Source organism: Prorops nasuta, unplaced genomic scaffold (assembly GCF_024137725.1).
Source record: "Prorops nasuta isolate Cenicafe-Biocafe unplaced genomic scaffold, Cenicafe_Pnas_1.2 PNAS00020, whole genome shotgun sequence".
Classification (NCBI taxonomy): Eukaryota; Metazoa; Arthropoda; class Insecta; order Hymenoptera; family Bethylidae; genus Prorops; species Prorops nasuta.
In genome coordinates, this window is record NW_027116817.1 from 1,217,533 (window position 1) to 1,233,209 (window position 15,677).

The 15,677-nt window shown below is 42.9% G+C and overlaps 1 protein-coding gene across 1 annotated transcript; it reads right to left on the reverse strand.

Moving 5' to 3' along the window:
- Positions 1–2,264: 2,264 nt before the first annotated feature.
- On the reverse strand, positions 2,265–2,762 carry LOC136780795 (uncharacterized). Its single transcript, XM_066739340.1, has one exon. It carries the CDS (start codon positions 2,760–2,762, stop codon positions 2,265–2,267), a length of 498 nt encoding a protein of 165 aa, XP_066595437.1.
- Between the last annotated feature and the right edge of the window lie 12,915 nt (positions 2,763–15,677).

Sequence of the window (15,677 nt, forward strand, 5' to 3'; positions counted from 1 at the left end):
TATATTTGCAGGCCAATGCCTTTATACATGATTTTTTCAGCATATTTATTTATCAGCATTGACTTATTTAAATCAATAATAAATTAAGGAAATGCGTATTTGATATATAATAATTATTTTAACTATAATTTCATCGTTATATTTCGCTTATTTCCGTAAAATCTGAATTTCTTTAGTTTATTATTGATTATTGTAAGTCAATGGCCATTAAAAAAAATTTAATCTTAAAAAAAAAAAGAAAAGTACCGTTCAGGAATCGAACCCGGACCCACAAATCGCCACGCTATTACCTTACTGCCTAGACCACGAGGCTTCTTCAGTGCACCGTAAACAGATAGTCTTTTTAAGGGCTTGAAATCTTCTTTTAAACCATATAAATAAACGAAGAACCGACATCTTTATTCATTATTATTCTATCATAATGGTACACAAATTAAAGAATAATTATATAATGTAGATTTTCAAAATCTTTTCCAATAACCAAGAACGGAAACTGCGAGCGTTGATTATTTATCTTCGTTCTTGGCTATTGGAAAAGCTTTTGAAAACTATTCAAAATATAATTATTCCTTAATTTGTGTACCATTATGACAGAATAATAATGAATAAAGCTGTCGGTTGCTCGTTTATTTATATGGTTTAAAAGAAGATTTCAAGCCCTTAAAAAGACTATCTGTTTACGGTGCACTGAAGAAGCCTCGTGGTCTAGGCGGTAAGGTAATAGCGTGGCGATTTGTGGGTCCGGGTTCGATTCCTGAACGGTACTTTTCTTTTTTTTTTTAAGATTAAATTTTTTTTAATGGCCATTGACTTACAATAATCAATAATAAACTAAAGAAATTCAGATTTTACGGAAATAAGCGAAATATAACGATGAAATTATAGTTAAAATAATTATTATATATCAAATACGCATTTCCTTAATTTATTATTGATTTAAATAAGTCAATGCTGATAAATAAATATGCTGAAAAAATCATGTATAAAGGCATTGGCCTGCAAATATAAATGACATCGAATATTGGTAGATTTTCGGCAAAGCGAAACGGAAAGATTTTGCCTCGACTCTTCTGCTAGAAGCTAACAGCGAGAAAGACAGAGAGGTCCGAGAAAATATCTCCGCTCTCTCTTTATTCCGCTTTCTGGCAACAATGCATATATGTTTTACCCTATTCTAAGCTTAACGCTCGTGCTTCGTGGTCTCTTCCGATAGATGGCGTTAGGGGTTAGATGGACCTGAGACACGCGTTTGCCAACACCAGCGCCGCCTACCGGTAGGGATTGCCTCGGGACCTCGCATGAGCAATCTCCCGTTTCATCTCTGTTACTACTAACTGTACATAATTTCCTTAACTAGTGCATCCTGCACTCCGAATCTATACAATGCAACTCTTAATTTATTTATGTGCCGCAGCACCAGCTTATAAGGCTCTTGCCTATTTGGCAAAAGGGATTAAGAATTCCCTTCCTGGCAAGACCGTGGAGAAAATTGGGTCGTCGAGCCCGTACGGCTTCTATGGCCCAATCTACCTTCAAATTTCCACTTCGCTCCTTCTTAGGTAGCGGGGGGAGTCGCGGCAGGGGCCGGGGGGGGGGGGGGTTCCGGCGTAACGCGGACGCGAGTCGAGTGCTAATTACTCGCGGAATGACCGCTACAACCAGTGCACAGATCCACACAACCACACACACACCACAAACGCCACAACCATGCCACTAAAATTGAAATAAAAGCTTACCTGGACGACGTGGTCGGCGATGAGCTCCTGGATGAGGGAGAGGAGGCGTGTTGGAACCGGGGGGGTTTTTCACCATCCGGGGTTACTTTCCCGAACCTAATTGGCTTGCCCAAAGCCACAACAACTCGCGAGGGTATTGGGCAATCGCGAACCGAGACTCTATATGGATGAGGCGAGCGCTACGCGGGGAACTCGACACGTGGCTCTAACATGAAGCTACCCATTATGAGGGAACATAAACCGTTTACACGAATCCACTATCCTATATAGTGGGGGGTAGTTCACTCGATCGAAGCGGCGGCGGTGTTCGAAATAGCGACTGACCGCTCTCATCCACTGCAAACTTAAGCAAAACAACATAATACTATAAAGTTTTAACTATTTAGGCGCAACGGGCTCAGTGGCATGCTTCATGGGACGGCGGGGCATCGGGCTATTTGGCGGCTATGTTTCTGGCGGGGCTGGGCGGCAGGGTAGTGGGCAACACCTATAGGGGGACTGGACAGGCACACAGGGGGGGGGGGGGGGTTAGGGCGGACAAGGGATCGGCGTCAGCCGGCCGGGCTCCCTACTGGCGACGACAATTGGGGCAGGTGGCGTTGGACACCCCCTCCCACCCACAGCCAAAACAAAAGAGAAGGCGGTTGGGTTGTGGGCATTCCCGGAAGGAATGCCCAATCCCGCCGCAGGCCCAGCACCCCTTGGGGTTGGGCCGGTGGGTGGGGGTGACCCTCGCCCCCGCGATAGAGGAACCCGGTGACGCGGCTGACGTCGGGGAGCGGGAGGGAAAGAGGAAAGAGGAGAGGAAGGGGGAGAGTGGAAGGCAAGGGAAGAAGGAGTAGCAGGAGGAGGATAGGGGGTGGAAGGAGGGGGAGGTGAGGTGTGTTGGGAAAGGAGAGGGGTCATGGTACCGCGGGGAGGACTGGGACGGGATAGTTGGGGAGGGGGGGATATATTAATGGTCATTACGGGAGGGATGGTGGATGGGGCAGGGGCGAAGGAGCGAGGGGAGGTTCGGGGAGGCATGAGGGGGCGGATCGGGGCAGCAAGGGGCTGGAAGGGGGGACGGAGGGACATGATGGCGGAGGGGGGGGCGGAGGAGGGAGCCGGAAGGGCTGGGGACTGGAGAGGAGCAGGTGGGGCGGAAAGGGGGAACAGGCGGGCGGGAGACCGGTGGGCCAGGGACTGGGGGAAGGGAGAAATGGACGTGGCTGAGTGGGCGGGGAGGATCAGGGGTGTTGGGGCGACGGGAGGACTGGGAAGGGGGGGAGGATTGGGGAGCAGGTCGGGGGAAGGGCTCGAGGGACGCTAATGGGGAATAATAGGCGTCGAGGTCAGCGAGATCCATTTCCGGGGGGCGGAATCAGCGCGGAGGCTCTAGCTTCTCCAGCGCCTCCCGGGCCGCGGTCCGCATCGCAGCAGCCTCCTCCTTGGTAGGGAGCTGCAGCGGCCGCGGCTTAGCCGCCTCCCGCCAAGACAAGTGGAGCTTCCGACGAAGCTCCTCCGTCATTGGCGGGAGGGGCTGGATCCCGCCGGCCTCTTCGCCGGAGGTAATCGAGGGATAATATATATCCAGGGCCGGGGGGAAGGGGTCGCGAATGCCGGAGGAGGGTCCGGGGTGGGCTCCCCGGCGGAGTCCGACCCTCCCGGCCCAACATACGCCTCGGTCCGGACGTTGGGTTCGGGGCCGAAGTCTAACGGGGGAGCGAATGGGTGGGCGTCCGTTATTCGGGGGTTTGGGGACGGGAACCGTGGTCCGGGATCGCCGAAGTACCGGTGTGGACTCCCTACTGGAGTGTGATCCTTCCGGACTGCCGTCGCTCAACTTCCGATCCTGCAAAACGGTCTTTTTCTGGAATCGGGGGCTGGGGTGGTCGCGTGGAGATACCGTGGGGGATGGGTTAGTAATAGGGGTGGCAAAATAGGGTTTCAGGTCCTTCACGTGCACTCGTTTCACTAGAGTGCCGTCTTCGGCCTTAAGACGGTATACTGCTGGGGATAGGACCGTATCAATAGTATAGGGACCTATGAATTTGGGGGCCAGTTTCGATGCAAATCCCTGGGTGCCGGACGAGAGTACATAATACTTGCGCAAGACTTGGTCGCCCACCTTGAACTCGACCTTCCTTCGTCCTTGGTTATACCGGGCTGCTTGGCGGAGAGTGGCTTCACCTAAATTCTTCCGGACCAAGTCTCGCAAATGTCCTAAATTGGTAACTCTGTCGGCCCAGGTTACGGTATCGCGGGGTTCGTATTCGGTAGGGGAGGGTTCTTTTATGAGGGTTCGGATCGGTAAGGGGTGGCGGCCAAAATTGAGAAACGCTGGGGAAAATTGGGTCGAACTCTGGGTGGACGTATTTAACGCGAATTGTAGCGACTCGAGTTTCCTATCCCATTCGCGGTGGTCTCCCTCCACGTACATCGCGAGCATTGTCTTCAGGGTTCGATTAACGCGTTCAACGGGGTTGGCCTGGGCGTGGTAAGGGGGGGTGGTGATTTGGGTAATTCCGTACGCTTCGGTTAGGGCTTTAATATCCTTGTTGACGAACTCCGTGCCGTTGTCGGTCAAAAAGAACGTCGGACATCCCCATCTATGGACTATTAGGGAAGAAAGGGCTGCCGCGATTGATTTTCCATCCGCCTTCCGCAAAGCCTTCAACTCTACGTATTTGGTAAAAGTGTCCTGAAAGTCTAGCAAATATTTTTTCTGGTTTTTGCTTTGCGGAAGCGGTCCCATGATGTCTGCAGCCACTAAGGTCCATGGTTCCTCGACGACTCGTTCCCGCATCAGTCCTGGGGGGCCTTGGGTGGACTGTTTGTGGGTCTGAGAGGCACGGCAAGTTCGGATATACTTAACTACGGAGTGATAGATTCCAGGCCAATAGAAATCTTGGGCGAGGCGGGCATACGTTTTTTCGATTCCTAAATGGCCGGACTGGGGAGGATCGTGTGCGTCGCTAAGGGCTCGGGGGCGGCTTTCGGGGGGGTAATTCTAATTTCCAGGCATTCATATCTTCCATAGCGGGTTCTATCGTTGGATTAGGGCGATGGTAGTACAGCTTGTCTTCGTGAACTTTCCAATCCGGGTATTTCCAGGGAGCTTCTTGTACATTCTTCAAGCGATGAAGATACCACTGATCTTGGGAGGAACCTATGGTGGCGAGTGCGGTGACAAGTGAAGGGTACATGCGGGAAAGGGCATCGGGGACCACGTTAGCAGAACCTTTTCTATGTTCGATCGTCATATCGAACGATTGTAAGGCCAGCGCCCAACGGGCGAGTCTTCCAGTGGGATCGCGGAGCCGCTGCAACCACCGCAAACTACTGTGGTCGGTAATTACTCGGAATGCCGTACCCTCTATTAGGGACGGAACTTCTTCACGGCCCACAATACCGCCAAACACTCTTTCTCCGTCGTGGAGTAGTTTCGTTCTGCGGGGCTCAGCACTCGGCTCGCGAACACCACCGGGAGCTCGGCTCCGTTGCTCACTTGGATCAGGACCGCTCCTATCGCGGAGTTGCTGGCATCGGTCTGGACTATAAAGGGTTGGGAGAAGTCGGGGCGGAGGAGGACAAGGGTGGAGGACAGGGCGGACTTTATGGCTTCGAATGCTGTCTGTCGGGCTTCTTCCCACTGCCAGGGTGCGTCTTTCTTCAGGAGCTGCCTTAGTGGGACCTTGCATTCGGAGAATTTGTCTATAAAACGGGCGTCCCAGCCCACCATTCCTAGAAAGCGTTGTAGCTCCTTGATGTTTCGTGGGACGGGGTATTGTACGACGGGGGCGGTCTTCTCTGGATCGGCTTTTAATCCTTCCTTGTCGATGATGTAGCCCAGGTAACTGACTTGCTGACAGCATAGCTCGCTCTTTTCCGGGTTGACGGTTAAATTAGCTGCTTTCAGAGCTTTTAGGACTTTCTCCACGTACTCCGCATGTTCTTCAAAGGTTTCGTTGACGATAATGATGTCGTCCAGGTATGCGAAGACGTGGATGGACTATTTGGGTTTGATAAGTCGGTCCATCAGTCGCTGGAAGGTAGCAGAGGCGTTGGTAAGGCCAAAGGGCATTCGGGTAAACTGGAAAAGGCCGGCTCCAGGGACGGTAAAGGCCGTGATTTTTCGGGATTCGGGCTCAACAGGGACTTGGAAATAGGCTTGGCTCAGGTCGAACTTGGTAATATAACGGGCAGTGCGTAATCCGTCGAGGATGGCATCTATGTTTGGCAGGGGGTAGGCGTCCTTCTTGGTTACTCGGTTGACATCACGATAGTCAATGCAAAAACGGAATTTGCCGGTGCTTTTCTTGATAATTACGGGACAGCTGCTCCATGCACTACTGGATGGTTCTATTATTCCAGCGGCCAGCATGTCCCGTACCTCGGCGTGCGCGACCTTTAACATGGCAGGGGATAGACGACGGGGGCGTTGTTTAATGGGAGGGTGACCTTGGATATCGATATAATGGGAGGTGAGGGGAGTGGGGGGGAGCGATTGGTTGGACGTGGGCATGAGGGTTCGGCAGTGGGCTTGGAGGGTTTCTTGTTCGGTAGGAGAGGGAGTAACTAGGGCTAGGCCATCAAGGGTAAGTTCGACGGGGGTTTCGGTAGGAGAGGGGGGACGTAAGGGTCGAGAGGGAGAGTTAGGAGTGCGCCACGTCAGGTTGGCGAAGTCCAGGGTGATCTGCAGTGCCTCCAAAAAATCCACTCCTAGGATGCAGTCGTATCCTAGGGCTTTACACACCCGAATCGCCAGGACTTCTTTCTGCCCATCCAAGTGGAATCGGACTCGGGCCTCTCCTTGGGCTGGTTCAACGGCTCCATTGGCAATCTGTATATACGCTACAATGTGTCGTAGGTGGGTCTTCAGGAGGTCTCCTATCCTCTTCCCGAAATATGAGCGGGCAGCCCCACTATCCAGCAGCGCGGGAAAGATGTGCTGGCCAATTCGTAAATTCAGGAAATATCTGGGGTCGTGCTCAATGGGGGAGGCAGGGGAGAGTTCGGGGAGGGAATCCAGGGCGGTATTGGGACTCTTGGGAACGGAAGTCGAATCGTCGAGTCCAAACGATGTACCGATTATTCGTTTCCCGAGCTCTGCTTTTCCTTACAGTTGGGGCAGGTCTTGGTGATAATGCCCATCCGTCCGCAGCTGTAGCAAAATTTCCCTCGGGGGTGGGAGCACAGGGTGAAGTGATGTCCTGGGCGATGGCAATTCCAGCAGGTGTTCGGGGGTGGCCTTATCTTCTGGATATCCGGATCTCCTGTGGCTGGGCTTCCAGGGAGGGGTTGATTGTCGTCGTGAGGGGTTTTTGGGCAGGGAAGAAGGAGTACCGGTGCTAGGGGTTTTCGTGGGTTTGTTGCGGGGGCCTTTGGGAGGTTTGGACTTGGTGGGTGGCGGGGAAGAGGGTTTGTCGGGGGTCGGGGAGCTAGGGGTGAAGGCGAGGGTGGGTTCTTTTCCTTGGACTAAGGGTAATTCGGCTTCGATGGGGGCGGCAGGGTTACGAGGACTGGTAAGGGGGTTATAGGCTTCGGTAGGGAATAGGGACGCAGAGGGCAGGGGTGGGGGAGGATGCTTGGAACGATCAGCCAACCTTCTGGTGTCCACTCGATGGCACTCGTTGATTAGGTCCTGGAAACTGGACAGCTCTTCTCTAGCTATTTTCTGGCGATACTGGGGAAGCAAATTATGGTGTTACGTACACTGTGCCAAATTGATTCGTGTGCTAATACCTGTAAGATTTGGAGTAAACCATAGTATAGCATAAATATGTGAAATTGGGATAAACTATAACAAACAGTTTAGACAACTGCAAAGAATATTTAGTATAGTCAGATATCTATAGTATAAACCATCTATACTACATAACTCTAACATAACCCTTTAAAATATGTCAAAAACTGAGGAAGCTTACGATCTTTCGGAATAAATTAATTTGATTACTCAGTTTGGCTACTCTATTTCATTAATTTGGTATATTTAAAAAAATATACTTGTAATCATTCATTCTTTAGCTTTTAATTTGTGAATTTTATCAAAGTTTTCTTGAATTGCTGGAAAATTTTTTGTGTAATTAAGGCAGAACATATTTCATGTCTAGCAGTAACAAAAGGAAACTCATCAGATAAGTATTTTGATTTACAATAGGAGAAAGATTGGAATTATTTTCTTTGTTAAATTGTTTTTAATCTTTTTGTTACAGATAGCATTGTTAAAGTGAACAATTGTGTAAACGGAAGGTAACAAATGCTATTTCTGTTAAACTTTGGATGCAAAATGGACAATTTAAATAAAGAGACACTAATTGCTTCAGTATTTGAATTTTCTATTAGTAGCGAGAAGAGTCCTTTACAGACAGTTACAGGTGATAAATATACAAATCTTTAAAACTTCAATTACAATATACAGTTAAAAATATACATTTATTTGTTAAATTATATATGAAAGTATTGCAGCAAAAGGTAATTACAAAAATATAATATCATTGCACTTAAAAAAGGATTCAATGCCATATTTTTTTGTAGGAAAACCAATATACAGATGAGAATTTTTGAAAGAAGAAAAAGATTGACTTTTTAACATTTAATTGAAGGAGAACAACTTGGAAGATAATTTCATTTGGACCAATGATAAGTGATTATATCTACAGCAGAATGCACATATGAAGACTAGATAAAAAGAATGGATGACACATATATTTATCCATTTGATCAAAGCTGCCAAATAGCTGTGCCATATTGGGGTTGGTTATCTAAGTACTCTTTTGACACTTCAATAAACTCAGAGCATACATAGATGTTACAGTAAATGCTATCACAATGGTAAAATCTATCTATCCTGCAGAAGAGTTGCCTATTACGTAGTATCTGTATGTCAGATGATGAATGTTACGACTAACAATGTTATAGAAAATATATGGGGAATATTAACATGCATGGCAACAGAGTTAGAAACAGTGGCAGAAACATTAAGAGTTAATGTCACAAGAGCACAGGAGTTGAGAGAAGATCCAGAAGTTGTCATAGTCCTCTGCGATTCAAACTTTACAGACTAAAGTAGTTTTAAAAATCAATGGCATAGCCATTGTTATTTATAACCTCATTCAGTCTGTCAGGAACAGAATTCACTAGATTCTCACATATTTCAGGATCATTTCTCAATTCTTCCCACATTCTTGTCACATGTCTTCTTAACGCTTCTGTACTTCTTTCTGACTCTGGTCTCCAACGCTTGGTAATTATGCCCCATATATTTTCTATTACGTTCAGGTCAGGTGACTTTGATGGCCATTCGATGAGAGAAATTTCTAGATGTAAATGAAACCAGTTCTTTGTTAAATAGGATGTATGGACTGCGGAGTTATCTTGAACATATTTTATGATAGGCATCTCTTCTACAGGATAAATAGATCTCACCGTTGGAAGCATCACATTTTCCAAAATATCTGTATATGTCTCTGAGTTCATCTTAGTATCTATCTCGTGTAGCTCTCCAATTCCGTACTTGGACATCCAGCCTCAATATGCCAGAGATATCCTGCAACTTCTATCACGAGGAAGGACATATTTATCATCCAAACGTTTATCATCCGGTCTCCAGACATGCATTCTCCCATCAGCTGTTGACACGAACACTTTCTCATCGGTCCAGATGACATTATCCCAATAATCTTCTGATTCACTTAAATATTGAAGAGCAAATCCAATTCTTCTCTCACGATGCTCATCTGTATATTTAATTTTCTTACAGGGTCTATGGCAATGTATTCCCTGACGGTGCAATACATTGCGCACTGTTTGGACGGAAATATTTGTACTTACTTCCATCAGTAAGCTATGACAGGGCTGAAATGGATCACTATCCATTATTTGAGCAATTCTCTCATTTTCTTCAGCTGTCGTTTTCGAAATTCCTCGATTGTTCTTTCTCCCATCAATAAACCGTCCAAACCATTTGCCTCATAATTTCTCATCCATTTGTTTACTGTATTGCTATGCATACTTAATTTCGTTGCAATTTGTACATTGCAATAACCTTCTTCTTTCAAGGCTATCATTTTTCCTTTCATAATCAAATTTTTGTCGATATTACTCATATTTGACAAATGTGTACCGAACTGTTAAATGTTTACACGAAATAAGAGTCGGAGAGGGGCTTGTTATGGGTTCACACCGTGACAAACTAATTCAAGTACTTTTGGGTACAACTAAATTTATTCAGTCCTTGTAGAGTTATTTTACAATGTTGAATTATAAAAATAAATTATAGTTATACAGGTTTTTAGAGGTTTTTTAAATAAAAAGATTATCTAATTGAAGTTAGATTGAATTTAGAGTAACTTTGGAGCTAATGCTCGGTTAAAGTCAGATGACTTGTTCTAGTTACTGCTGGGCCTGGACTGATCGGTCAGGCACCGAGCAGTCAAGTCGTTGCCTCAAAATGCATCGATTCTCGTGACCATATATGGTATGGTTTTAGGGAATCGATCGTGCGTCAATGGTTACTAAGTCGACCGTGCGTCAATAAGACGATTGTTCTAATAGCTGAATAAGACTTTTGGCCACGCGCGCTCTGAGGCCCTGGCAACAGAGAAGTACTGTTGCCTAAGAAGGAGGTTCAGGTTGCATACGAATGACGCCACACGGCGCTTGGTTAGAATGCAACCGGAGCCTTTTTGAATTTAACTAACTTTTATTAATTAAATGTTTTAATTCTAGTTATTGGCTAGTTGATAGAGAAAAGTAGTATAAGTAGTTATATGTATATAACAATATATATATGTCGGAAATAGAACTGAAAAAAAGTTGTTACTATTTGTTATTCATATGTATATTGAGTTTCTATTGTTTTGATTGATGTAACGGTAGCAACCGATGAGTTTAATTCATTCTCTATCTAACAGTCATACAAGAAGCATTATAAAATACAAAATAAAGAAAGTTAATGTAAAAGAAATTATATCACATTTATTTTGTAATTATGGATAGTGAACCAGAACTTCAAGAATCCTGTATTCCAGAAAGAGATGTAGATGGATCTGACATCAGAAGTGGGATAGAAATAAATCAACGTATGAACAATTTGAGTGATATACAATGGCGCTCGTTTATTGATTCTCAAAATAAAAATATGCTTGAGCTAGTTAAAGTGTTGCAAGGTTCAAAAACAGGAGTGAAAAATGAATGGGAATTGCCAGAGTATAATCCGGAAATTCAAGAGGCTGATCCATGTTCTTGGTGTGCTACAGCTGAATTGTGTATGTCAGATAGCCAATTGCAAGGATTGCAGTTAATACGTGTCCTTAGCAAAGCAATGAAAGGATCAGCATCTATTTGGTTTGCTCAAATATCATATGCTGAGATGACCTGGGAGGCTTTTCGAAGTTTATTTATTGCTAGATTTGTATATCAAGAAACAAATGCAGGAACGCTAATCAGTTTAACCAATGAACGACCAAAAAGAAATGAAACGTTAGCGGCATATTCCAGTCGATTAATTGCTATGCTAATGAATAAGTGGAAAAACAATACAAAGGAACAGATTGCGGTAGCTACAGTTTTGGCTCATATAGTTCAAGTTGACATGCGAGTTCAGCGCATTGCTTTTACTACTGATATTACATCACGTCTTCAATTACAAAAAGAATTGCAGGCTTTTTCATTTATGAAAAGAGGTGTATCGATGGAAAGCGGGCAAAATTTGAATGAAACAAAACGTCTGAAGTTGGATCAATTATCTGATGTAATTAAATGTTTTCATTGTAAGAAGGTGGGACATAAGCAAGCGGAGTGCTGGTATAAAGGAAGAGATAGCAGAAATCAGTCAACGTATTCTGCAAGAGACGAAACATCACTACAGAAAAGGCAAAATACTTCAACTGCAAAGATAGTCTGTTTCAAATGTGGACTTGTTGGACACATAGCAGCCCGTTGCACGAAAAGGAGCTTGGGGGACAGCCAGAGAAATGACAGAGACTACAATGAACAAAATTATAATAGAGCAGATCGACGAGTAGAAGTATGTACGGTACAAGCCCCGAGTGGAACACTTGAGCACCTTGGTAAGCTGTATGAATTCCAGTTTGATTCGGGCGCTGAATGTTCATTAATTAGAGAAGGTATAGCTTATAAATTTAGTGGAAAGGAATCTAATAATGTAATAGTAGTAGCAGGAATAGGTTTAGGCAAAATCCAATGTTTACGGCAAATTCTTTGCGAAATAAGGATAAATGAGTTTACAATAGAAATATTATTATTTGTTATACCAGATGTATATTTAAGATGTAATATAATTATAGGGCGTGAGATACTAAAGTCAGGATTAATTGCCAGTATGACAGCGACAGAGTTCTTTTTATCAAAGCAAAAACAATTGGCAGATGCGGTTGTAAACAAATGTGAAATTAGCGAGATAGAAACGAGTTTTGATCAAATTGATACGGATATCTCATTAAGTCTAAAGACGCAATTAATAAACATACTGAAGCAATATTCAAAGTATTTTACAGCCGGAGTACCTTCCACGCGGGTTAATACAGGAGAATTAGAAATTAGATTAATAGATCCAAATAAAACTGTGCAACGAAAGCCTTATAGATTTACTCCGATTGAGCGACAAATTGTGCGAGAAAAAGTTAATGAGCTTTTAAAGGCTAATATTATAAGACCTAGTTCCTCACCATTTGCAAGTCCAGCGCTGTTAGTAAAAAAACGTGATGGATCTAATAGAATGTGCATTGACTATAGAGAGTTAAATAGTAATACAGTACCAGATAGATACCCACTTCCGTTAATTACTGATCAAATTTCTCGTCTATATGGCGCTAATTATTTTACATTGCTAGATTGTGCTAGTGGTTTCCATCTGATACCAGTTGAAAGTAAGTCAATAGAGCGAACTGCATTTGTGACTCCGGATGGACAGTATGAGTATTTGACAATGCCATTTGGATTACGTAATGCAATCTCAATTTTTCAACGGGCAATAGTGAAAGCACTAGGAAATCTTGTAAATGATTATGTTATCATATATGTAGACGACATTCTTATAAAATCTCAAGCGCCTGAGCAAGGAATAGAAAGATTGAATACTGTCTTAAAGGCATTAACTGAAGCAGGGTTTTCTCTTAATGTAAATAAATGTTCTTTTCTTAAGAGGAAAATAGAATCTTTAGGATTTGAAATACAAGCAGGAGAAGTTAGGCCAAATTGTAGAAAAGTGGAAGCTCTTACTGCATTGCAGCCGCCTCAATCAGTTACACAACTTAGGCAGTTCATTGGTTTAGCATCATACTTCAGACAATTTATTTTTAATTTTTCTACCATAATGGCGCCGTTATATAATTTAACCTCAACGAAGGGAGAAACAAAAGATAAATTGAAATGGAGTAGTGATCATGAGAAAATTAGACAACAGATCATTTCAATTTTAACTAAAGACCCAGTATTGATGATTTTTGACCCGAAATATGTTACTGAATTACATACTGATGCGAGTATGGAGGGATATGGTGCAATTTTATTTCAAATTGTGGAAAATTATCGTCGAGTAATAGCTTATTTTAGCAAGAGGACATCGCAAGCTGAGTCTCGTTATCATAGCTATGAATTAGAAACGCTTGCTGTAGTAAATGCAATAAAACATTTCCGCCAATATTTGCATGGACGAAAATTTAAGGTAGTAACAGATTGTAATTCACTTAAGTGTACTAAGAACAAAATTGATTTAACGCCAAGAGTTCAAAGATGGTGGGCTTATTTACAAAGTTTTGATTTTGAAATAGAATATAGGCAGGGAAAGCAAATGAGTCATGCAGATTTCTTATCCCGAAACCCTATAAATAAAAAAAAAAGTGAAATGCAGTTCTTAAAAGCGCAACAAAAGCATGTTAACTTAACTGAGCTAGGAATTGACTGGATACTTGCGGAACAGCAACGTGATGCAGAGATATCTGAATTAATTGAAAGGATTAACGCGGGAAGTTTAGATGAAGACTTACGTAATACATATGAAATTAGATCAGGTATACTTTATAGAAAAATCCAACGTAATGGTAAAACAAGATGTCTTCCAATTATTCCACGGACAATGAGATGGTCAGTAGTTAATAATGTTCATGAGTCGCTGGTTCACTTAGGATGGGTAAAGACTTTAGAAAAACTTTATGAGTGCTACTGGTTTGATGGAATGTCTCGTTTTGTTAGGAAGTTTATAGATAATTATATTACTTGTAAAGTAGCAAAGCCTCAATCAGGGAAAATGCAAATAGAATTACATCCGATACCGAAAGTAGCTGTACCTTGGCATACGGTACATATGGATGTAACAGGAAAACTGAGTGGGAAAAATGATATTAAAGAATATATTTTTGTTTTGATAGATGCTTTTACTAAATATGAATTATTGCATCAAGCAAGGAATATTGATACTAGAAATAGTATAGCTGCTATAGAACAGTGTACAGCTCTTTTCGGTACCCCGACACGTATTATTGCAGACCAAGGTCGTTGTTTTACAAGTGATGAGTTTAAAAAATTCTGTGAAAAGAATAATATTGTTTTACATTTGGTTGCAACAGGAGCGGCCCGGGCAAATGGGCAAGTAGAACGGGTAATGGAAGTATTAAAATCTATGCTTACAGTAATAGAGAGTAGTAAGGATAAATCTTGGCAGGAGGCGCTAGGTGAAGTACAACTTGCCCTGAACTGTACAATAAACCGAACTACAGGTGTATCTCCCCTAGAGCTTATGATTGGTAGAGTGGCACGCCCAATGGCTCTAATGGCAAATAATGATGAAACTGATATAGATTTGGAAGATATTAGAAAAACGGCAGCAGATAGGATAAAAAATGTAGCAAAATATGAAAAGGATAGGTTTGATAAAACAAAGGCGAAATTAAAAAAGTTTTCTGTAGGAGATTTTGTGCTTATGGAAAATGAAGAACGTAATCAAGTGAAGTTAGACCCGAAATTTAGAGGACCTTTTCAAGTAACAGAGGTATTGGAAGGAGATCGCTATACACTCAGAGCACTCAATTCGAAACGAACATATAAGTATGCACATGATCGGCTAAGGCTGATGCCGGAGGGGCAGATATTGCCAGATTAATAGATAGTCTCAGGTGAAGAGATTGTATGGAGACCGCACTAAGGGTTTCACGAAAAAAAAATAATAGTTGTGCAATCCGGATGTAGATTGAAACAAGTAATGAATAAATAAGGCTTATGGCGGTGAATTAGAAATTTATAAGATTGCAAGCTCGTGAAAGTCTTGGCGGGGGTCGGGTCACAGAGACCGTATTGAAATAGGACAAGAGGTCCTAGTAAATTATTGTTGATAAATGTGAAAAAAAAAAAAGATATTAAAATTGTAAATTTTAGTTAAGCAGAATAAGATTTGTAAACCATTTGTTCTAGATTAAGGTGGTTCAAGATTACGATAGTTAACACGGGGACGTGTTCATTGCAGGATGGCCGTGTCGGAAATAGAACTGAAAATAAGTTGTTACTATTTGTTATTCATATGTATATTGAGTTTCTATTGTTTTGATTGATGTAACGGTAGCAACCGATGAGTTTAATTCATTCTCTATCTAACAGTCATACAAGAAGCATTATAAAATACAAAATAAAGAAAGTTAATGTAAAAGAAATTATATCACATTTATTTTGTAATTATGGATAGTGAACCAGAACTTCAAGAATCCTGTATTCCAGAAAGAGATGTAGATGGATCTGACATATATATTCAACACTATAATAAAGTATATAAATTTATTTCACATAACTTTCTTTTATAATACTTTTTTCCTTATTTATTAATTTATAACCGCACATTACAACACATTGTTTAAGGTTATTGTTATAATTTTACACTCATTTCAACAAAGCACGGCTGGAAGTTGGCACGGAGACCTGTCAAAGTCGCATTGTACTACCCGTTTT

Bases quoted from the DNA above. Each gene is read 5' to 3' on its own strand.
- LOC136780795 (XM_066739340.1), bottom strand. From the start codon at position 2,762: ATGCCTCCCCGAACCTCCCCTCGCTCCTTCGCCCCTGCCCCATCCACC.